The 24,987-nt window shown below is 36.0% G+C and overlaps 1 protein-coding gene across 5 annotated transcripts in view; it reads right to left on the minus strand.

The window, feature by feature from the left end:
* Positions 1-3,538: 3,538 nt before the first annotated feature.
* The window catches only part of LOC149949729 (uncharacterized), a 38,227-nt gene continuing 16,778 nt past the window's right edge, over positions 3,539-24,987 (minus strand). For 3 of the 5 annotated variants that reach the window (XM_090167898.1, XM_090167895.1, XM_090167897.1), the window contains 20 exons: positions 24,760-24,925; positions 21,846-21,940; positions 21,525-21,778; positions 20,787-21,127; positions 19,391-19,798; positions 17,602-17,888; positions 15,816-16,697; positions 15,095-15,217; positions 14,760-15,026; positions 10,900-14,688; positions 10,322-10,519; positions 10,064-10,237; positions 9,504-9,602; positions 9,344-9,436; positions 9,064-9,178; positions 8,884-9,002; positions 8,431-8,544; positions 7,915-8,063; positions 6,776-6,944; positions 3,539-4,729 (listed from right to left, as the gene is read on the minus strand). In XM_090167898.1, the coding sequence (XP_090024024.1) occupies positions 4,682-4,729; positions 6,776-6,944; positions 7,915-8,063; positions 8,431-8,544; positions 8,884-9,002; positions 9,064-9,178; positions 9,344-9,436; positions 9,504-9,602; positions 10,064-10,237; positions 10,322-10,519; positions 10,900-14,688; positions 14,760-15,026; positions 15,095-15,217; positions 15,816-16,697; positions 17,602-17,888; positions 19,391-19,798; positions 20,787-21,127; positions 21,525-21,778; positions 21,846-21,940; positions 24,760-24,925 (7,890 nt within the window). In that variant the 3' untranslated portion in view covers positions 3,539-4,681. Of the gene's footprint in view, positions 4,730-6,775; positions 6,945-7,019; positions 7,189-7,914; positions 8,064-8,430; positions 8,545-8,883; positions 9,003-9,063; positions 9,179-9,343; positions 9,437-9,503; positions 9,603-10,063; positions 10,238-10,321; positions 10,520-10,589; positions 14,689-14,759; positions 15,027-15,094; positions 15,218-15,815; positions 16,698-17,601; positions 17,889-19,390; positions 19,799-20,786; positions 21,128-21,524; positions 21,779-21,845; positions 21,941-24,759; positions 24,926-24,987 lie in introns of those variants that run through there. The other 2 variants (XM_090167896.1, XM_090167899.1) reach the window with 2 other exon arrangements.

Consider the following 24,987-nt stretch of genomic DNA (forward strand, 5'->3'; position numbering starts at 1 on the left):
TCTTAAGCTCGTAAGGCAGATTGTTTTATTTTAAGAAAAAACTATTTTATGGTCGATGGAGGTAAGTGTGATCACCCCTTAATTTTTCCCCAAATGTTACTATAATAAAATATTTGATAAATGGATATTTAAATATTTTAATTATACACATTTTCAATATTTTCATTGCGATTGGTCAAGGGTTTCACGTGATCACAATTACCCCACCCCCTATCACACTTTCCCTGCATTTTGTGGGTAAGTGTGTTCAGTAACAGATTTAAATTAAATAATTAATATTTAAATAACTATTTATTTGATATTAAATTTGATTGCGTAGTTGTGTAGGATAAACTGGCCATATTAATTCTACCAATTCTCAAGAGGGTGCTATTTTTAGTTTAGGAGGAATTTCAAGTAAACTCCCAAAAAAATGGATCACACTTACCTCCTTTGGCCCTACTTACTTGGAATTAACAAATTGAGGTATCGAGGTCACAATTTATAAATGTTCAGTGTGTTTCAAAGACGTTTCATCTCAAAACAATTGTTATAGCGCTTTATGTGTCACAGGAATACTTACAAAAGAACATTTGCTTGTGTTGCAAAAGAGACTGTAAAAGAAACGTTAAAGTCATACCTTGTCTAACCACTCATAATAGTAGAGATTGCATGTCATAAAACGTCTGTACCGTTATTTTTAGTTATCAATAAGCACATGTTTAAGGGCTCCTTTTACCTATGTAAGTTAAGACCTTATTTACACCTAAGGAGCTTAGGGACCATATGAGATTTCATTTGAAAGATAGGTTTCCATAATTATTTAGAAAGGTTGTTAAAGATGCACATAACGTTCTTTAAACACCAAAAGAAAAAATTATCGGCAACAGAAAAAGAAAATAAAACCAGATCTTTTTTCCTTCACGGTTAAATATTTCAAAGATCAAAGCGACAGATTTCTTCATAAGTCCAGTAAGTATAAAGTAAAGTTTTGGTTTTCTGTCATAATGAAAATAAATCCTTAAATGAGATTCAAAACCATTTAATTTTTGCAATTCAGATTCAATTCGTATACCATAAAATAATATATTCTATTGCCAATTTAATAACCTATTTTCAATGTTTCCGACCATCACTTAAGTATGGATTTTGCGCAATAAATGAGGGGTTTGACTTTGATATGGCATACTAAATTTGAATTTTTTAAAGATTTTTTGATAAATTTAAATTTTTATAAAATTTTATAGTTTATCTTACTTAAAGATTAATTGTGTAGTTTGTAATAATTATCTGAAATAGTGACAGCAATTAATATCAGAATAAAACTATTAGTATTTTTCATGTAATTTGAAGCTCTCAATCAGTAAGACAATTTTTGTGGACACTTGTATTTTCTGTGAAGGCTATCGAAACATTCGCTGAAATAGAAGCTACATTGGGATGAACGATACATCCATGCATTGTTGGTTTTGCTGTTTATATTAAGTTGCTTTTATACTTCTTTTGGTTACCACAAGATTTTAGAATTTTTAGTAGCAATCGATGGCAAAGTAGTTATACAATGTGTAACCAGTTTTCTATCTGCCCTGGCCACAATGTTCGGGTCGTATTACGTTTTCAACATTTAATATCTAGAATAACGTCGTAAGTGGCACAACTTTGGCAAATATATACAGAGGCTCAAGATGCTTCCTTAAAGGGACTTTAACCCCTCTTGTTGGTAGGGCGCGCTAAGACTCTACCGAGTAGCTTCCACAGGCCTACCTAGCGAGGGGCGGCAAGGAGTTTGATCTTGTTTTACCCCCAAATTCCAAAATTAGTTATTCACCCTAACTAAACTAACTCCTTGCCGCCCATCGCTAGGAAGGAAAGCTACTTGATATAGTCTAAGCGCACCCTACCGGACAAGAGGGGTTAAACTCCCTTTAATTCACCAAATGTTCTTTAGTCATTGCTGTTTTCCTCCATGATCTAAACACACGGGGCGAAAAAGGTTCAACCCTATTTTGACCTTGCGATATCAATTATTCACATTGCGACGTTTTTGTAAAATATTTTGACAGGTGGCTTATGTTTATTGATCTTGTTAGTGGCTGAAAAGGAAAGAAAAGTGTTATCAGTCACAAATTTTAACCAAGGCTTATGACCCGCATGAAGTTTAAGAAGCTTCTCCAGATATTTCAAGATGAATAAAAATACTACTTCTTATTACATATTTTTCATGTTTATATGTGTAATGATATTGGCATTAAAAAGTTTTTAAGGACACCCAAGTTTGAAAAAATTTAACACTCCCCACGAAAATACATTTTATTTTCACGTGCAAAATCAACGTATTCTGCACAATTTATTGTATTGATTATGAATTGTAAAATCAACCATTTCTTTCTTTTCGCAAGCTCCTAATTTAATGTGTTAATGCCATTTTATATAGGATATTGTCACTGCTATTTAAGCGACAGCAGCATAGTGGAATCTGCTATTACGAGACTAATAATAATAATAATAATAATAAGTTTTACTTATTTTTATTTGACAATTTTATCCAACGAATTTCTACTTCAATTTTATCGTTAGTTTTGCTATTATTTAGCATTAAAATTGACAAATTAATATGAGCGTAAAAATTACGGAGATTTAAAGCTACTGTTGTCTCAGCTTTTCAAAATGAAAACCTTATGTTAGTTTCAGTTTCATTTCAGCCCTCGATAACCTATTAATAGATGACACCCCATAGTGAGCGCCACAAAGTCCGAGAGTTGGTTAAACCAAAACGTAATTAACAAAACAAAATTTGAGAGAGGACCACGCTTGGCGTCTACAGATAAAAACAAATGTGCAAGAGAAATCGCGGCTAGAAAAGGGCATTGCAGTTTTATTAAATAGAATTTTAGATACTAGACAGCTTCACTCCGCGACGCACTACGTTCATCTCTCGGGCTGTAAAAACAATTCTTAATTTTTTTATGCTTGAAGTTCCAAAAATAACAGCGGTAAGAGTTTCGTAATCGCGAGATCGAAGCTCCATTAGTTTTGCTAACATTTTTTTAAAATTAATTCGGTCATCTCTTATGCTGACACCGCCGTATGAAAACGACTAACTACTTCTATACTACTAGATTCCGATCAGAACAATAGTCAACAATAGCGTGTGATTTTTCGTTTTTATCAAAATTTGGGATTTATTTTTAGTTTTGGCTATTCCATAACAGCATATAACTAAATTGTTTTTTTTTTCAAATAGCCTTTTTTCAGAACAATATCTGAAATGAGCAGTAGGTTTTTCATATTTTCTTATGTCAAGTCTCAAAATGAGCCTCAATTTTTAATAAAGCGTATTTTATAGGATAATTTAAAAGGCAAAATAAAACCCACTCAACCTGTCTTTTTTGTTGCCTTTATACTAGGCTTTGATGTATTTGTGGATTTACTTACATTACCGGAGATATTGTTAATCTAAATGTTGATGATTGAAACATGCTTTCCAAGCGTACTGCCGTCAAAGAAAATTAAGTTTATCGTAAATAATCGACACAGCAATCACGAGGTACAAAAGAAGATAATCTTTATGGATTTATCAGCCAGACTTTTCAAAGGACGTGATGCGGCCTTTGAATACCAAAAAAAAATTCAAAAAACACTTCTGCGAAAGTATTATTTAAAACCATTTATTAATATTGGGATATGATATCTTTCAAATTTTTGGTTTCCGTTGCAACATTACACGGTTGAACGATTTTAAATAGAAGCAAAATGTTTAACATTTATCAGATATCAACAGAAATTCTCGCATCACTTTCACAATATTCAAAATTACACTCGGAACCTTTTTCGAATAAATCTTGCAATAAATACTTTTTGATTAAATAAAATTAACAAAGATTTTTAAATATTCAGTAAGTAAATTAATACGACTAATCAACAGTTAAAATTAGGAAAGCTTATATAAATATTGAATAGCTAACTCACTTTCCAGAACAAAATGTTCTCTTTCGGAAATCCGTTAAATTGATTTACCGATATAAATTGAGCAGGTTTTTAATTCTGTTGTTTTAGACGAGAGCATTTTAATAAGGAAACGTAATTAACTTAGAATACAATAGTCAAAATATGTAACATGTATACGGAACATAAAATTATACATTTTGTTTATATCATTCGAAATTAAAGGACTGGTATACTTTGTATGCACTCCAACTCAGTAACAGCTGCTTCTATATTCTGACACGAACTTTAATTATTAAGTTTGTTTTTCAAAATGAACAAATGTCAGGGATACACAAATTACAAAAGAAAAATATTATGTTAACAAAGGTATCAAATGTGCAGAGATTTTCAGGAGATAGCCTAACGTTATAAAGGAACCTAATGTGTACACTACATTTCAGTCTCACAGTGAAACTAGCGCGTATTTACATGAATTATATGTAGAAATTGAACACCGTATCAAACCAACCAGTTTGCTTCTAAGCGCCAAAATTAGGTTTTACCAAAAGAGAAAATTGCAAATGTACGTGCAAGTACTGGTCATTTTAATACCTAATAAAGAAACTTACGCCGCGAATGAGAAGAGCGATGAAAGCGTTCAGAGAAATTTAATATATGTTAAAAAGTTTTTTTAACGTCGTCAACTTCGAACAGAGAAACTTGAAGAACTTTTTATACGTCACAACAATTAATGTCTGAGCCGAACTGAGATTTTTCAAAATGTACCTTCTATCCTTTCCAAAGGCAGTTGGTCTTTAATAGTCTGAAAAGTGGAAAAGACGTGATTTATCTTTAATATTGTACTTTAGTGTCTTGGTCAGTATTATGAATCTTTTACCAGGTACGATAATTCACACGAAATTACTTGTTAGCAGAGAATTTGTGAGCGGGGGTATTGATAATGGAGAAAGCTCTGGGGCGATACTTCAATAAGTTAAACATCTTATTGGATGGGATCATACAATGGTGTTTATCGAAGTGTTTTCCCCTGCTTTAGGAAAATACTACTACTAATAATAGTTTTTATATGAAATACGTTTGAAAGACTAACGTTAAGAACATTTTTATAAGCTTTTTTTAAAACAGTATTATTCCGTTAAAGAAATCGCATGGGGAATCGTGTACCCGAAATCATAATCTGCCAAGACTGTTGGCACCCAACGTTTTGCTTATTTCTATTTGTATCGTAGGCGGAAGCTGAACAATAAAACAATAGAACCGTTCTTGGGCTCCTGGTCAAATTAATTCCGTGAGTAAGATTATAGCAGTTATATTATCTAAAAATACGATGCTTTTTGAATTACAATTAAACTAAGAATATTTGAAAGGTAATGAAATAGACTAATTAAATTTCAATACCTTTGTGAACAGTGTCAACCTTAACGCCATAAAGAAACTAATTATTTAGAGGTCATATTTTTTAACTATCACCATTAAGCAAAATAAGCACGTGGAACAAAGGAAAAATAGAATAGACCATATGGTTCTCAATTTGGTGCCAATAGAAAATGGTACAGCTGCATTATATTTTTAAGAAAAGGCTAGGTGCACTTTTTGCAGTTTGGCACTATACGATTCATTGCAAATCCAACAATGGAAAATTTTCATATAATGAAAATGGAGATACCAAAGGTGCTTATGTGCTTATTGCCACTATAGGTTTGATTATAGGCCCCTAACACAACAACAAACAATGTGAATTACCGTACGGCTTAAAAACTGATATAAAACACCGAAACATAATGAAAAGCAAACCCAAAATGCAATACAATTTTGTTTATGAAAAATAAGTTCGAAATCAAATCCACGTAATATGAAATATATCATTGGTACAGTTATAAATGTGTTTGGAACTTAAAATAGGACTCCAAACTAAGCAACAGTATTATCATTAATTTATGCATTCTAACCATGAATATAGAACCATATCGAACCTGGTACATACATTAGGGCTAAATTTACTAGACATTGACGTTATGATGTAAAACCTATTCCCATATTAGTAAATTGGAAGTTAAAAAAAAATGATATTTAGTGTGATAGCGTTTTTAAAACCTTTCACTTCCGTTACCTCCCATCAGAGACACTTTGGAAGAGTGAGTCATACTGTCGTTTTTATTAAACGCATCCTTTAAACGGATTTAAATTGGGTTTTAAATTTTAGTATTATCTTGGATTAAGAGCCTAAACTATTTTCGTCTAGGATATCTTAAGTGGTTCTATATTCATAAATAAAATCATGTTAGAAAAGCAAAAACAAATTAATGCATTATAGAACTATTTCGACAAACATTAGAGACAGTTTTTAAGGATAAAATAATATTAATATATTCATATATAATAACATAACAATACGTTTGACAAAAGTGAAAAACCAATAAAAATGTAGGGATCTAAAACCGAAACCGCTGTGTTTGTTTAGCACCGAAAAGTAGTTATTATACGCACCTAATATCGGAGTTGTTATTCTTTATCGCCCTAACGGTACTATTCACCACTTTAATTTGTAAGCTCCAAACCAACTTTCGATGGTAAATATTTCGACAACTTTGGATTAACTAGAAGTTGGATTAAAAGTCTATTTACCCCCCAAACTGGGGCGAAATAATAACGGCCCTCGAGGGATTATTAAACATTTATTCAAGATGTAATAGTCGTAATTTTAATTTTTAAACAGTACAAACCATGCTTGCAATTTATTTTACTAACTAGGGAGTGGGGTTGTTGGTTTTATATTTAAACTTCTTACTATAAATCAGCGAAAGTTGCGAATTAATTAAAGCGTGGAGTCCTAAATTAAGGAACAAACCTCGATCAAACGCTGCCTGTACTCTTCTTCGTTCTCGGTGATTTCATATTCCGGAACCGGTTTTTGTCCTCTTTGTAGAACCATTTGCAAATCGTGGACGTCCATAATCGGAAGCGGATCGACCATGTTCGTATTTATCGTTATTACCAAAAACTCGATGTAGTGCAGTCTTGGGTTCGATTTTGGTTTTGGTTTCACAATCACGAACATAAATGCATAAAATAGAGAAAAAAAAGTTAGCCACCTGTAACAGTAATTCTCTGTATTTTTTGGCTGTTGTTCCGTAAGGCCTCCATGGCAGTTTGAGAGTGGCTCTTTTCAAGCACAACTCCAGTTCGTCCTCATTAAACGTGTTAATTGGGTCGAGATTACTCTTTTTTATCAGTCCACTCAAATACTCAATGTAATGAACTCTATTTTATAAACCGCATGGTTTTAAAAATGAGTAAAATAATATGTTTGATAAGTGATATTTATAAGCCTAAGTTAACACTTATAAAACTTAGTAGAATTTTAAATGGTACGTAAGGAATTTTCTTAAAGGAAATAGATTCAAATCTTAAACTTTCTTTATAAGTGTGACACCAAAATCAATAATTAATACAGAAATTCCAACGAAAGACCGCATTTGCCCTTTTACGGTAAAGTAATTCACGCATATCTCAAATTGTTGGGGATTTTAGTAAAGCACAAGACCCCCAGCCCTGTACCTTTGAAGGCAGCTCTTTAGGTACAAAACTTAACCACTACCAAAATAGGTAACTCTTCTAAACGTTTTGACTTAGAAGATCGAACCAAAACTCTAATTGCATTGGAAGGTCATATCGGGCTGAACAGCCAGTTGCGGAACTAGGTGGTAATCTATGTAAGCTTCACCCTACCCGTAATTTTGGGCTGAACCCCAAATTATATACTTGTATGACTTTTTTTGAGAATTGCCTTAATTGAAAAAAAATCATGGTTTCGCCACTGAAATTTTTTTGAACTTGTACAAAAATAACCGTGATAGACGAAAATTTATGTGTGTTTGAAAAAAACCGAAGATACTATAATAGGTTACATTTTCCAATAAGGAAGATTATTTCGGTATAAATAATACAAATTGTTAAATACCATCTTTTTAAAAATTCATGCCTAACCTGCATAGTCCCGCGTATCCTTCCATGACGTTTTTACCACAAATTTCGTCTTTGAGACCCTCTGGAACTTCTTTTTGTTCATTTACTTGACATAAAACTTTCACTTCCATCCCCTCCGGTGGTTCCGTATTGTAGGCTACGCTGAATTGCTGTTAAAAAAAGAAAGAACTTTTTACCTTTTCATATGTTACTAAATTTACATGTTTCATAAGTGTGAGCATTACTGATACTGAGTGCTATGTGTTGACTTAGAACTGACGTTATACTGAAAAACTTAAATGCCTCTAGCGACACAAATTCGCAAGTAAAATTTATCATGCGCTGGTCCTATGCCTCGGCAAATCTCCCTGCAGGCAAAGAGCACGAAATAGGCCTAATAATTAATTCCTTCAAAATGGTTTCTCGTAATTGAAATGACATTCAGTTAGTTTAAAATTCCGAAGATGGAAAACACTCAAATGAAACTTAATTAAATTAAGCTACAACAGCCTATGAATAATTACTTATAAGACTTACGTCTAATAGTTTTTGAAGTTCTGCTGGCTCCTTGTCCCGCAAGTAGAACAAGCAGTTTCTAGGATGATGTGCATGCAAACCGAGTTTGCTGCAAAATTCTGATACTCCGCATTTCTGTAATTCGAAAAAATATATTAATTGTAAAATTCAAATAGGGCTTACCCCGGGTTTTAAGAGTGATAACACATTTTAGTAATAAGGCAGAATAATAGTTTATTTCAAATTGTTGATTTTTTAATATTAGGTATCTATATTTTATTACTTTTTTGTTAGCATTGTTAACTATTAACATTAACATTAGCTTATGGCAAATCTATTGATTGAAAATTGAGAAAAGAGTAAGATATTTCAGTACCCGGATTTTGTTGAAGGCGATAGGTAGAAAATTTAAGTTACATTTTCTCCGCAACATTCTAAAGCTCTGTACAAATAATTCAGAAACTTAATATTTACCTGTCCCATTTTAAAGGGTTTTCCACATCCGCTGCAGAAGTCGAACTGACACTGGACGCATCGAAAGTGCATGCATCCTCCTTTCGCAAGAGAATAGCGAAAGTGGCAGTTTGGACAATCTGCATAAACAAACGCAATAAGTATATTTCACAATATAGGTTATGGCTTGTTTGGACCTACCAATTCCATTTTCTGCAAGATGCTGAGCAAGTCCAGCAGCCTGAACTTCAGGATCATTGGCTTCTTTCCAAGCCAAGTATTTGTCACACGTCAGTCCTTCATGTTGTTTTTCCCACTGAAAATAAATAAAACAGTTTTTTACATAAATGTTTGGCAAAGACAAAATCCACACATTCATTGGCAAAATTAAGTTAAACATTTTACGACTTTTTTAACAATACATTTTTCGACAAAAAAGTTATTCTGGAATATTTTTAAGGAAAAAAAAACAAATTTGTACCCTTTTCCTACATGACGCGCACGTGACGGCTTTACAGTCTGGACAAAGTAGCCTTTTCTGATTAGGATTCGTTATTATGAAACCCGATGAGCACTAAAAAAATAAACCCCACATTAATTTATGTGTTTTTTTGGTTTTTACGAGAGTTGAATCAAAGTACCTGGGAACACCACCTGAAGAGAGGATCTTTCATTAAAACACGATCTCGAAGTTTTCGATGGAATAGTTCGTGAATGTCTTGGTCAAGTAAATTTTTCAGCTAAGCACAGAGTAACAAATTATAAAAAAAGACTTTATTTAGCTATAGCATAAACCGATTCACGCAAAGAATAACTTCGAACCAGCCCAGTTTTCATTTCTATGCGCGTCTACTAATTTTTTTCTTAAACTCAGATGTGTCCATCTAGTGAGCGAAATAGACAGTATTAATAAAGTAAATTTTAAGAAATACGAAATATTTCTGTTTTTAAATACTTTTTAACATAATTTTGAAAAAAAATGTAACGATAAAATCAAATCAATGCTAATAATAAATAATTACTGTAATAAGGTTTAATATTCCGTTAAAGAGATGGCGCTCGAGGTCTTAAATAAACTGGAGTATGAAATTGACCAGGGTGTCGGCATAACAGCGTAACAACGAAGCTATAATCTGCTTTTACATGTTATTTGTTGCGTAAATCAGTTGTTGGTTATTGAAATGTAGAATCTATTACTTACTAGTAAATCCATGTGATTGAAATAATCTGATGCAATATCGTCGTTGGTAAGGTCTGGCTCATTGCAGAAAGGACAAATAAGTTCCATGATGTTTCTATCTCTTATTTGAAGGGTAAAATACGCTTTCAAACAATCTCGACAAGCCCTGTGCGTGCAGTTTACCATTGATACCATCTATGGGGAAATATTTTCAAGATATAAAGTGGGTTTGTGAAAATTATAAACCAGTAGGATGAGCGGTGTCTTAATTAAACTTACGTCTGCAACTGGAAATTTTCCAGCACACAATTCGCAGTCCTGTGATAAATAACTAATAGCTTGGTATAGTGTTCCACATTCTTTGGACGCTTCCAAAGCTTCTTCTTCGTCGAAATTCATTTCAATTAGCCTCGCTGCTGTTTCCGCTTGTTCGTAAGTTCTGCACTTTCCCTCCGACATTAGATCCTTTATTTTGTTCTGACAAATGATGAAACATTCTTTTTTAGGGATTTTGGTTCGGGAGGTTATAAGGGAGTAGCGCATAACGCTTTACGTCTTGAAGACAATGATTCCGTTGAGATCAGTAGTACGAAGTCTGAAGCACCACATTTAATGTCACAATCATACACACCCCTCTTCATCCATTTTACATTTTATATTTTCCAATTTCTTTTTAGCTTATCCCAATTTTAATATCTTGAATACATATCCCTGGTACTGCTGATCTCAGCTCATTTTAAATCTTGTCTCCAGGACATATTTTACGTTATGGCACAGGTACCACACACTTTCGGTTAAACGTATGCGCCTTGAGCAATAATTGCAAGCACCACAATGATCAGCAACGCGATACTTACATCGAGGACCAGTCTTTTTGAACTCATAACAGGCGCCGAGGTGTCGATAGGTTTCAAAGCTTCTTTGACTTTCTTTTCGGATTTAGGACTCGTGTTCAAGGGACTAAGCTGCCTCACTGACACGCTAGGAGTTCTTGATCTTTCTTTGCTATCGGTGCCTTCGACGGTCTTGGGGCTTTTACCGATTGAAGTTGAGGCGAATCGTCCTTTATTTATGTCAAAACTCATCGACCGCCTTCTTTCACGGAGACTGTCCTGTCTACCCAGTGCTTCTGGCTTAGCCTTCTTCAAAATATCACTCGTCGAAGCAATAAGTCCTTCTTTGCCGCTATCAGTTGCAGAAGGTGTTCTGGAAAGTCTGTCTCTCGAGATACTTCTTTGTCTTCTGACACGTGGTGCCGCGAACTTCGAATCCGTTTCGGATTTAATCGCTTCGTTCGAATCTTCATTCGATTTGTCGTCGTTTTTAAGAGCCATCTCTAGTTCGGAATCTAGTAGTAAGTCTATGTCATCTACAGCTATTGACTCGGTTTTTCTTTCCCGAGTTCGGTAAATTGTGTTTGAAGGTCGATCGGTAGACATGCTTCTCCTTCTTCTAGGGAAAGTGGACTGTTGTGGTGCCTGCGATGAGCTTTCCTCCACGTCGGACATTCTGCGACGTCGACGCAGTGGCTTTTGGTCTTCGGCATCTGTGCTACTGCAAGGCTCATTTTCCGGAGGATTATTACCCTTTTCGGGTACTTGTGGGGACACAGTAGCGCCTGAGCTACTTGGCTGAGATTTCGGCCTACTTGATGAAGTATCAATTTCATCAGCCGTGGTGCTTTTAATGGAAGAAGAGGGGTATTTCGATTGAGCGTCGGGCCGCGGAATTGTGTGGTCATTTTTTACACCAGAGTTTAGTTCTGTTATTTCATTATCTTCCTTTGGGGAAATGGACTTCACAAAAGCAGAGGTAGGTTCATTTCTCGAGGCACTTAAAGGAGATGGAGGTTGTTTAATTTTGGAAGACTTATCGTTATCTTCGTTTGTGGGGCTCGATTTTTCGTTGATGTTGATTGGTCTGTCATTTGTTTGCGCGACTAGTTCGTCACCCTTGTAGGAATGTGTTTGGGATATATCGTCTTGTGCGATTTCATTATTGGTATCAGACTCCGTTGTTGGTGCTTCTACTGCCGTATGATCTATTGGTTTCAACTCAGTGACAGATGTCTTCTTTAAAATTGATTTTAATGGTAGTCCCGTCGTTGGGGATGTGGGAGGACTAGAGAAAAATTCTCTTCGTTTTTCTGCTGTAGATTTTTCGATTTCTACAATACTTTCGGTTTGTGAAGAAGGTATTTCAGAAATCTCACTTTCTTTGGCCAATTGAGATTTTTGGTCAGTTTTGAATGAAAACAGAGGGTCTCTGGGTTTAGCGAACCTTGATACTGGGTAAGAAATATCTTCTGACTTCTTTGTGATAGGCGAGGATGTATTGGACACTGATGGCTGGTCACGTGGTGACTCCTTTACCAATTCTTTACTTTCCTTCAAATTTGTGGATTTCGTCAGTTCTTCGGGGTCTTTCTTGACTGCTGAGAATATTTCTTTGGGTGGCGAAACGATTTTGCCAGCTCTGAATTTTCCCTTTTCTTCACGTGGTTTTATTATTTCTACAATGGTTTCTACTATCTCAAGCTTGGTTTGAACGATCTCGGCTTTGGGCTTATGGCCATCGGCAGAAGGCTTCTTGGTCTGACCTTTCGCTCCAACTGTATCATCGTTTGATTTCTCTCTTTCCTCAATAAGCTCCTCTTTTACTTCTCTTCGAATAACACGTTCTTCTTTGGGGCTTCTCTGTCCATCAGAAGAAAGTTTCGGTTTAGCTAACGAAGAAACTACTTTCGACTGAGTCAACGAATCTTGTTTAGATTCTTGTCGTTTTGATTTTGGAGTAGCAACTCCAGCTTTATTCTCCATTTTGCGTTCTTGTAGCTTCGGTGCAAGCTTATCTGATGACGTTTCGGTCGAAGATATTGCTTGAGTTTTTACACCCAACTTCGAAACTTCATCTTCCTTTTTTCCTCTTTGGAGTTCTTTAATAACTTTTTTATCCGATGAACTTTCATTGCTGATACTTGACAAGGTTGTTTTCTCTGGAGAAACTGTATTCGGTTTGATGTCAGGTTTTTTCTCAGGTTCTTTCTCAACTTCTTTCTGCGTTTTTGACGAATCGGTTTCAGTTGTATCGGCCCTAAGTGATTCCATTAGTGTTTCCAATTTAATGTTTTCGAGAGGAACTGAAGACGGTTCATTTTCTTTGGTTAATGACTTTGCAGTTTTGCCTACAGCTTGAGCATTTTCGTTGTTCTCTTCATTTTTCTCATTGTCAGGAGTTATGCCGAAAAACCTGGATTTGGCGGTGGCTATACTCTCAACTTTGGGTGTCTTCTCCGACTGGTTATCGGGGGCTGAACCTGGAGTTAATTCGACAGCCACAGGCTCATTGCTACTTTCTGGCAAATTGTTTAGGGCGTCGTTGCTGATGACAATAGGAGCTGAAATTGTCTTGGACGCTAGCGTGTCTTCTAGAATACTATAAAATGTGGAAGACGCTGCTGTAACTTTTGTTTCAGATGCTACTACTAAAGACTCTTTAGACTCATTTGGCGACAAGTTTTTGTCGGTGCTTGAAATGGGACTGGACGTGGACCCTTCCCTATCCTTCTTTGTTGACTTCAGTCCTAGCCTTTGTAATATACCCATTTTGGGTTCCGGTTTCGGAGCTGTGTCTTCTGGCATTTTTTCGAGAAAGGCTTGCACTTTCTCAATAGAACTCACTTCGTGCTTATCTTGCAGATTATGAGAATTCAGGGTCTGAATACTATTTTCTAAATTTCCCTTGTCATCATTTTGCATTTCGACTTTTCCTTTGTCTACATCTTGGCTACTTTGCTTAGCGTTTGTCACATCAGGTGAGTTTCCTCGCATCATCCTTTGCAGGAAAGAACGCCTTTGGGGTTTCTCTTCCCTGCCGTTTCTGTTAAGTTGTTGTACGCTAGCGCTTTTTCCCTGACGTTTCAAACGAGTTTCCGGTTCACTGTAGTCCGATTCTGGTTCCGTTTTAACTCCACTTTGAGTCTCTATTTGAGGTTTCGGTTTGTTCTTTCTCAAAGAGGCCAACTTATTCAAGAACGTCGTCGACCTACTAACCTTCTTATGGCGGTTACCTCTGCTAGTTTCTCTCGGGGTTCTTTCTTTAACTATGTCTTTCTTAGACGGTGTGTCCATGAATTCTAAATCCTCCGACGTCATGGACATCGAATCGCTAGCGTCGTAGCTGGTTTTCGTTTGATTCATTCTTCCAAAATTTGGAGAAAATCCCGCGAAATCATTCGTCCGTCCTGAAGTGAACGAGAATCGTCGTGTCAGTCTCGGAGACGCTGCAGGGACGTTGAGAGGACGAAAGTCGTCTTCCAAGCCAATCATGTTTAGGTTCAACATAGATCTGTGAATGTTTGAACTATCCCCTAAATGTTGCTTTCGGTGTTGTAGAATTGAGGACCTCGCTGACTCCAACGGGTCGAATCTGTCAATCAATCCTTTTCCTTGAACATCACCCGGAACCATCCTGGCACTTTCGTAATTTTCAACTCCCGACCCAGGACCCCAAACATTCAAAGAGAATGGTTTGTGCAGGGATCTGGTTAATTCCGAATAAGCCAATTCGAGATTTCCTTGATTAGCCGTTAATGCGGCCACAATTTCCCTTCTTGAGAAATTTCCTCGGGCTCTTAATTCATGGTACTAAAATCAGATTGAAGTATTAAATGAAATACATATTCTTAGAACTGTTCTTGAACTATAGCATTGAATACCTTTCTCTGGCGTGACTCTACGCATTCAGTTACAGAAGCCCAGATGTTGCCACGATGAAGTCTCAAAGCTTCCTTAGCTTCACCCGCTGATATGATTCCGACGTCGTTATCAGGCTTATCGTGTCCGTAATTAGTAGCCAGAGTAACAACAGTCTCTATCATGTTGATCCAATTTTCTTCCAGCCAATCTATCGGGTCCTGATCAGGTCCGCAATGGTTGAGGGCGACTTGAAGGTCGTCGGGAAGAAATCCGCTTTGTTCCGCTTTCTGATAATGGAAATAAGAATGAGTCATATAAATTTGGTTCTTTTAACTGGATGAAAAATTATACGTACTCTAATTAGTCGGACCATTTCTAATCCTTGAACTCTCATGGTTTCTTGCCGCCTACGTTCGAGTAAGTCTTCCCTCGAATCTCTGCTGGAAAACGCATTGCGTTCTCTTCCGTACCATGATCCCTTGTTTGGATTTAAAAATTATACATAAATAAATCTTGATTTTTTCCACACCTTCAAATTACATTGATCTTAGGCAAAATCAGCTAAAATATTCACGTACGCTTATAAGAAAAAAATGTCACGTTATCCGAAAAAGCGCAATATTTATTATTTTTTACTTAATAATTACGTTGAAGAATAGCAAGCCTTAACAGAAGAAGAACGGAAATATATTTTTCTTCTAGGAACAATCTAGCGGTTTCGGCTAACCAAAATGTTTTATAGACGGATTAAAAATTTTTATGATATAGCTCTTTGACTGCGGGTGTTAAGCCGGATGCACATTTAAAGCTCGCAAGTGAATTTTGAGCGTGCACGCATGAGTCGTTTCAAAAACCAGTTCACGCACGAGCAAGCGAAGCGTGTGCGAAATAAGGATTTTTTTTAATTTCGCATCGCTTCCCTTCCCTCGCTAAGCGTCTCATGTGTGCAGCCGGATTTACCCCCTCGTTGTCTCGCCCTAACTACGCTCACCGACTATTACGAGTGTCGTAAACTCGTTTCTATTCAAACAAATTTCATTTGCGGTACAGGAAAAATAGAACAAAAAGGCATCTACCTGCATTTGAGGCTGTGGAATATAATCTCGAATGGCCAAGTCGGACGGTCTTCTTCTGTTCCAATCAGAACCCAAATTTTTCCTTTGAATGAACGGACTATCCGGCGCTCTGTTAAGCTGGTCGGCTAATCCGTACATTCCAGGTTCGCTGGCCAACGACGTTCTACTGAGACTTCTGAGTAATTGTCCGCGGTTGAAGTCTTCCCGGCGCTCGTTTGGGAACTGCCGACTGGGATACAGAAGGTCGTCCCTCAAAGAAGACTGCGACATCGAACGTTGTAGGTTCGAAAAGTGACCGGATCTATCGAACATATTCTGTGACAAATCTTCGACTAAATTAGGCGGTGAAGTTCCCATTTCTACTTTGTTGGGTGGACCGTTTAAACTATCTTCGTGGCTAATGTCCGATACATTATCAGTTCCTAACGCTACAGAGTGTACTTGAAGTTGGGAAGTGTCGTTGCTGTTTTCCACGTTCGTTTGACACGAGGAGTCTGTTTTTGTCGCTTTTTCCGTCGGAGATTTGACCTTGTTATTATTGATTTCAGTTTCTTTCTCTACTAATCTATCATTTACTAAAGCGGAAAGCGCGTCTGTCAAGGTGTCTTTAGTTGCTGGCGGTTTTGGCGATGAAGCGGGAATAGGAGAGGTGCCAGTTTCGGCTACTGTTACTGATTTGGAGTTTGGCGGCGGTGATGCGGGTGATTTTGATAATGGTTCTGCTGTAAATGTTGCGGGACTAAAGCTTGCTTCATCGGACTCAGTGTTTTCCGGTTCTGGAGGTAACACTGTTGTTTCCGTAACCGAGTTTCTCCGAGATGTCGGCTCCCCAGGAAATCCTTCGCTTAACCTTCGATTTCTCTCGAGGCGCTTCCTAATTTCCTGATCGAGAAAAGGTTAAGTTTATGCTCTAACATAGACATATGAGCCATGCGTTTGTGCCACAATCGCTTAAAGCCACGTCGTTAAGTGCTTTTATAAATTGGGTTAGATGTTATTAATAAGGTTTTTGCCACAAATTGGGAATAATTACCAATTTTGTTATAAAAAATTAGCAATTTTTTATAAAAAAATTCCAATTTTGTTATAAACAATTACCAATTTTGTTATAAAAAATTTAATAATACCCAAGGCACCACCTTAGGCTTAAGTCATCGAGGGACTTTTGAAGACATTAATTCAGGTGGACGGGTTACAATGCGTAGGAGGGTGGTGGCAAGCCCTGCATGCCACGTGTTCGAGCCAACAGCTCCCTACACTAACTATTACCGTTAACCTCAACAAGTTTTTATGAACACGAACAGAATATTTGAATTATAGTGAAATAATTAAATTAATAATGTTATGTCATTTTCTGAAAGTCTAAATTATGTCTTATCAAAATGTTTAAAACATTACTTCGTTTTTCATATTTGAATTCGTGGCGGACCTTCCTATTTAAAACTCAAAATGTTTTTAAAAATTGAGCGTAGAGATGAATATTGGATAAAAGCAATAACATAGGAATTAAATCAATGATACATTGTGGCAATAAAACATTGATTATGTAACTGTATCTATTCAAAATGTTATTATTAACGTTTAAAAAAATGTCGTTATTTACCCTTTGCATTTAACTTAATGTTTTTCCCCTAATGAATTCAGTAAACAGTGGAATACACATTTAGCACTTGACTCCAATAGCTTATATAACATTTTATGAAGGAGCGAAATGTATCATTTTTTTATTAATTTATCATGCGGCTTAGGAAAAAAATTGTGTTATAGCTTTTTTCAAAGCAATCACCTCTTCTAATTGTTGCTGTTCTTTGATAAAATCTGGACTGAAGTTTAAGAACTGTTCTTTGGCCTTCTTTTTCTTTTCTTTGAGCTCATTGAGGTCATTTCTGCTGCCTTTTGAATCCGGCGTTGCGCTTCCCTTCTCCTCCTCTTTCGCGTCACTTGGTTCCTGTTCCGACGATATGGTCTTGCAGCAGACGTTGCAAACACGACCACCAGGAGGATTGATAAACGTACAAAAGTTGCACTCCCATTGTTCCGTCGGAATGGGTGGGGGCGGAGCTGGTGGCTTATCTGTAATGGATTATAAAACTCAATTTAAAAAAAAATTATAATTATTTTTCAAATAATATCGTAGTAGTATTTTAGAAATCGGTATTTTTAACTACAGTTAATATGAGCTCTAATATATGAAGCAAATTTGAATTAACATTGATAAAAATAATTGATAGTTAAGCATTTTCACTAATTATATTTAGTTTAAAAAACATCTTAGAATATAATTAAATGTAGCGTGCACGATAATGAAGACACCCAGGCGCCCTCTAGCTGGAATTTTTCGCATCTGGAACAAACATTGTAGGGCTTGGCTTTCACTTACAAAAGCAGTTTTTGAAGTGTCGAAATATTGAAACTTATAACGTTTCAACCATTTTCTTCTTAAAAATATTATTACATGCGAAAGTAAAATATTCATTTGTTATTACCAAGAACCCATAGACGTACCAAGAACAGAGGAAAGGAAATTTTTCTGGATCGCCTCCTAATTTTTTTTTAAATAGGCGGAGCTATTGAGTCTTCTTCCACTATTGTTACATATACTGAAAATTACATATTATTTTTAAGTTGGTTTCCAGTTGGCTTTAAGTTGTCGTTATTAAGTTTCAAGTTGGCTCTAAGTTGGCTTTAAGTGTCCTCCATTAAGCGAAATTAGAGTTGGTTTTAAGTGGTTTTAAAGTAGGTTTTTAGTTAGTTTAAGTAGTTTTTAGAACGCTAATTTTTTTGGTTACTTAAATGACTACAGGCGGAAAATATAAAAAGGCGGGGCTTATTTGGAAAATATAGATTAGGAGGCTCCACGACGGGCTAAAGCTATGATTACGTGTTCTTAGTGCGTCTATGGGATCTTGTTATTACCAGTTAACTGTACAAACGTCTTTATAATAAAGACGCGCTTAAGTTTTGAAAACTACTCCTTTTAATGAATGTAAAATATCAATTTTTATTAAACTGACAATTTAAGTCGAATTTCCTGGTAGTGGAATGGGGCTGAACTCGTTACTCTTTTCTTTTACAAAATCTTTTCCAATTGACCAATGAAAAGTTTTCGAAACGACTTAATGGGCGGTTAATGACGATTGGCTAAGCAGAAACGTTACTATTGTTCTAACAGGCACAGCTTTTAGGTAGGAATTTTAAACTCTGTAACTACCGTCTCATTAGGTTGTATTAAAATATTCCTTCCTATTACATACCTCGCTATAGCATATCCATCTAATCCAAGTGTGAAAAGTTATAAGTAGTGCCAGATATAAGTGTTCTGCAGCGGAGGGTCTATTCCGCCTCATGCTCAAGAAGGGGGCCCTCTTGCCCAATATTTTTCAAAACATATTAATTAATTGCGATATTTCTGTACGAGATTTTGAATCACAAAGTTATTTTAGAGTATGATTTTGTTGGTTTTAGGCCTTTTCTAAAATAAGTGTACAGGATTTGGACGATCATTCAAACCCAAAGAAATTCCAACAATATTTTGTGACCCATTTACGCTTATGATAGTTAAAACATTGTCAAACCTTCCAGAATTTCAGGAATAGGAAAATCTTCTTTTGCGTCCTCAGATTTGTTTGGCTCTTCTTCTGCCGTTTGCTTCCTAGTACGCCGTTTGTCCGACAGAGTAGCTTCGCCTTCGTCTTCGGAGCTTTGCGGGAGGTCCGAGGATTCGGATCTATGATGCTGGGCTTTGCTACCTCTTCTGGAACCTCCTCGACTTCGGTCTGAGCTGAATGTCTCGTCGTCTGTGAGGTGTTTCCTACTCTTACCCCTGGTTTTCCTTGTAAGTGACCTAGAGGACGTGGACGGAGAAGGTGGTGTGGACAGTCTTTGACCAGGCTGCTGTTGTGACCAGTATGGTGGAAAACCAGGAGGAAAGAAGCTTCCTGGAGGGTAACCAGGTGGCACCGCGCCGAACGGAAAGAATGCCCCTGCAATTAGATGAAGAGTTGAGCACTCAGTGGGAAAAGTTTCCATCTTTCTTAGATCCCTTTCAATTAATTTCAATGGTAACGATTCTTCCTATATTTTTGGCTTTTATTTACTTTTTCTAACACGAATTTATTTAATACGGGTATAATGGGACGTTTCATTTATATCGGAATAAATGAAATGTAATATCTATTTATATCTTTCACAAATGTCACACCCTTGGAGATCCAGATATACCTTTCTAGAAAGTGAAATCTAAATGGAAATATGGTTATTTTCAAGTTGTTTTAGGAATAGACGCGTAGTCTTGCGTTGAGTTTGGAAGTTCTCTCCCCACTCCCCACTAGTTAGAGGTTTTCGTCCAAGTTCATTGGTTTCCCGGCCATAAAAACTTGTAGACTGACGGTAATAGTAAACGTTTGGCTCGCGTGGCCAGAAGGGCTGGTCACGACTCCTACGCAGCATAACCCGGCAACATAAATTAAAGGCATTATAAGTCTATTAATAAGACTATTATTTTTAAATTTAAACTTTATATTTTGGCCGGGGAAACCTGCAATGGTTTTGGCCAAATATTTTATACAATTTTGGGGCTTATCGTTTTTCCTGGACTTTAATGGAGATTTTATTATGTGTATTTTATATTACAGGCGCGATGCTTAATGACATACTTTATGAATGAAAAAAATTAAGTCTATTCTGAAAATATACCCGAATCTTGAAGGCTGATAATGGGGAGGTCCGACACTTGTAAATTTTGGGATATTAAGATTTGGGAATTTTCAAGTGGATTTCTAAATTTCTAAAATCATTTTTCTCTAACGTTTACGGGATTTTTACGGAAGTCGGACCCCTTGCTGTTATTTCGAGACAGATATATCCAGATTTCTAATGCTGTGTCAAACAATATATGTATACCCGAATCTCGAAGGGTTTCACATTCGACAAAAATACATACGGCTAAACAATATATATAAATTTGATTACCGGCTGGTGCCATCATCGGATCATACATGACGCTTTGACTTCTCTTCATGTGCGACTTATTCGCTTTGGTGAGGGTACCACTGTCGATGTCCTGACCCGATGGATCTTCTTCCTCATCTCCGTCTAGCTCCTCTTCATCCTCTCCCCTGTTTTGAAGGTGACTCCACGATCCTCGGGGGAACTGTCCGACGAAATTGGGATACGGACCAGGGAAGCCTTGTCCAGGTACTGCTCCCTGACCATAGAAATGAGGATATGGGGAGGGATAAAAACCCTGACCGGCCATTTGCTGGTTAGGATATCCCGATTGAAGATTGCCCATACTTGTGCTGTGGGTCATTCTATAAAGGTTGTTAGGAATAAAACATAATAATAAGTTTGAAAAATTAAGTGTTATCCCAAGCAGCTTATATTTGTACAACGAAACTTATGCAATTACTATAGAAATGTAATTCTATATTTTAAATACACTTTAAATGTATTTTTTCGAAAAATATAATTAAATTATTAAATATTTTTTACATTAGGTTTAAATATGTTTGAATATACGGAAAATTATACTTGTCATAATAAAACACGACTCTACTTATACTTAGTCTAGGCCTAGCTTGAGCCCTGTCATAAAAGATCACACATTTTGCTAAACTTCAGACTAATACTTTAGATCTTATACGTGGTAGCCAAAATGCACTACTAGAAAATTTATGTCGCATAACAAACTAAAGTAATTGGTATTACCTCTCTTGTGGTGTTAGTCCGCGTTGCATTTGTCCCCTTCTTAAAGTACCAATCCCTTGCCATTCTTGTATATTTTGATTAGGCATTTCATCGTTGTTATTCCTTAAAGTTGGAGGTGCTCCTGATTTCGGTAAAGGGGTCACGTCCTGACCCCATCCGATATCGTCACCTACGCTGCTTCCTCTGGTGCTGCCGGAAGTGGAAACGGACGGTTCATCTTCCCACTCGTCGGCAGAATTTTGAGCAACTTTTGTCTGAAGGGTTTACAAAGAAATTAAAAATGGTATTGTGGATAATGTGCAATTTTTAAATCTAATTTACCAAATGAGCCAAAATATTTTGATATTCCGGTGAACCCTGTCGCTCTGTTGTTCTTGAATGTTTCACTTGATTATTTAAGATAACTTGATTGTTCGCTAAAAATTAATTTTTTTTAAGAATTGATTGAAGAGCAACAAACGCTTCAATGACACCTCTCATTCTCTCTTAGCTTCCCTTAATTCACTAGACCAAATATTTTTGGTTGCTCGGTGGCAAGACTGAGCCAACTGGCTAAATAAACAAATTATAATTCATACTCAAGCCAACTAGGTTCAACCTTCATTTTATGGACGCACTTTTTTTAATGGGAGTATAACTCTACCAGGGAAAGTAAAGCACTCGTCAATACTAAGTCTTGGCGCGACGGACTAGAAAATTTAGTGAATAAAAGCACTTTCAAATTTGTACCTGCTGTGAAATATTTTGAATAACTCAGAAAAATTGTACCACATTTTAGAAGATGATACTTTATTGGTGACATTGTTCAACTTTTCAATTTGAAAGTAATACTGACATCAATCTACTTTTGTTAAAATAAATAGCAAAGGATTATTATTTCTACTAAGTTTTGAACTGTTGCTTCGCGAGCGGTTTAAGATGGAAGCCTAACCTTTCCTGCTAGAGTGATACTCCCCTGACGGGATTTTTTAATGACCGAGCGTCGACACAAAGATTTTATTTAAATAAACCTTTTGTTAAGTTTTAAATTTTTTTCCATGGTAGTTTATAACAGTAAAAGGTTTAAAAAAAGAACTGCTACTTCATGTAGTTTTAAAAATTGTTTTTATTTCAGAAGCTTTCGGACCGCGGTCTTTCCGCAGCTAGTCATTTGTAAATTTAATATCTATAACATATAAAAATACTACGCAATGTTACCCATGGTGTCAACCAATTTAATTTTTTTAAATGCTAATCCATTTTTTATCCCCTTTCTTAACACTTTATTCAGGTTCGTTTCATCGTAAAAGTAGAAAAATATGCTGAAACAATTAGCAGACGGTAGATCATAATGTTCAAAGGATAATTTATGAAGCGGTAAAAACTGGGCAGTTAGATGGGACAAGAAAATATCATTTTTATCCACTGATATTGAAAGTACGACACATATGTGGTTTAGTAAAAATCCACAAGGAAGAAAACCCACTTAGAGTAATTTTTTTGTGAATAAACAATCCGACTTATATATACAAATGCGAAGATATTAGTAAATATAACTTCTCCATTAGTAGGAAATAAAGAATACTCTTTAAAAATTCGTATGAATTTGGTAGCGTGTTTAAAAAGAGGTAGTCAGTTTATATGGTAATATACCAATCCACCCGGTGTTACACATACTAATATCTGATAAAAATTTAATTGATAGGACAACATTAAGTTTTGAATCTATTTTAAAATTAGCAGAAATTTGATTAATGGAGACTTATTTTGTGTTTAGGGAAGCTTTTATGCGCAACGAAAACGCCTTGCGATGGGAATCATTTATCGGCCCCAATCGCCAACCTGGTCATGGATCACGAAGAAAACTTAAATTATGAATCTTATAAATTTATGGAGAAGATTTATGGACGATGTTTTTATTAATCAAAAGTTAATTATTGGAGGAAAGTTATTTACTAAGTTTAGTAAACAAAACGTTGAAAGACATTCAATTTGCTTTTGAAAGGGAGAAAGGTAAAAGTTTGCCCTTTTTAGACGTATCATTAAAACCCAATAGAACTGTGACGTACGCAATTTATCAAGAGACTCATGCCAAAATATTCTTTAAGTTTCAATATTCCCATAGCAGAAATATAAAAAAGGTATACTTAAATTATTTAAAAATAAAATTGAAACTGTCCGAAGACCCCATAAAATATAAGATTAAATTGAAGGCGCAAATGCATGAATGGTGGCTACCCGGAATCTGTGATATGATTTGTAAATAGTGTTAAAAAGAAAACCCGGACCATGTTGTATCATTACCCTCTATGAAAGGAATTTCTGAAAAATAATGACTCAAATTAAAATAATTAAGGGGACACTAGTCAACCAGAATCTTAAAACATCAACACCAGAGTTAATTAAAGATAAGCCTAATAGTAGGGGTGATACACGAAAAAATGTATATGTGAAGACAAACAAAAGACCCGTTAAAAATCGAAGAAACGAGCATAAATACAGTGTTAAGAAAGGGGATACAAATGGTTAAGCAGTATTTACAAATAATAAAAAAAACGTTAAATAGTTTGGGATTCAACAAAGGTCAGGAGCGGAGTTGGTATAGGAGTTGTTTTAAAGATGCGGTTTATATTAGGGATAGGGGGAAGCTAATTTCTGATAAGGGGTCGATGAACATTGACGGGTGGGACGGTTTTTAAATTGAAATAGTGAAAATAGTTGACACCAGGGGTAACATTGCGTAATCTTGTTAAACATTTTGTAGAAATTAAAAATAAAAATGATTAGCTGAGAAAAGAACGTGGACCAAAATCTTCTGAAATGAAAAAGATTCTAAAACTCCTTGAAGTAGCAGTTCTTTTTAAACACTTTCTACTATTTTAAATTACCGTTGAACAAAATTTAAAAATTTATAATTAAAAGGTTTACTCAAGTAAAATCTACGTAGAGTTGGCAATTTCTCTCCTCACGTGTGAAAGGGTTTTTTTTTTAGTTCTTCGGTTTCCCGTCCATAAAAACTTGTAGAGGCTGACGGCCATAGTGAGTGAGGGAGCTGTTGGCTCGCGTTGCATGAAGGGCTTGTCACCACCCCCCTTCGCGGCCACCCGAATTTAAAAGGCAATACAAGTCGCTAGATGACTTGGGCCTAGCTTATTATTATTAAAGAGTAGCTTTGGCGTGCAGGTCCTGCGAAGAAAATCCTCCTAACGAATAACCGAGTATGTTTAAATGAAGTACTTATTATTTAACCGCTCACTTTGATGATTTTTTGGACTGGCGGCTCTTGGTTTTGGTGGAATTGTGCCCTGTTGCAGCGGTAGTTCATGCTTGGGAATTGGAGGCAGTGGCCGATTGCTCATAAAACGCCGAATGCTGCCGATCTTTTCTGTCAAAGAAAATTCCTTCTTCGGTAATGCTGGAATCTGAAAGATTAAGTGATGTTTAATTTAAAAGATGTCGTATTGGAAGCTTATAAGTGTCAAAA

Source organism: Leiobunum rupestre, chromosome 3, assembly GCF_980474605.1.
Source record: "Leiobunum rupestre chromosome 3, qqLeiRupe1.1.hap1, whole genome shotgun sequence".
In the NCBI taxonomy this organism is placed as follows: domain Eukaryota; kingdom Metazoa; phylum Arthropoda; class Arachnida; order Opiliones; family Sclerosomatidae; genus Leiobunum; species Leiobunum rupestre.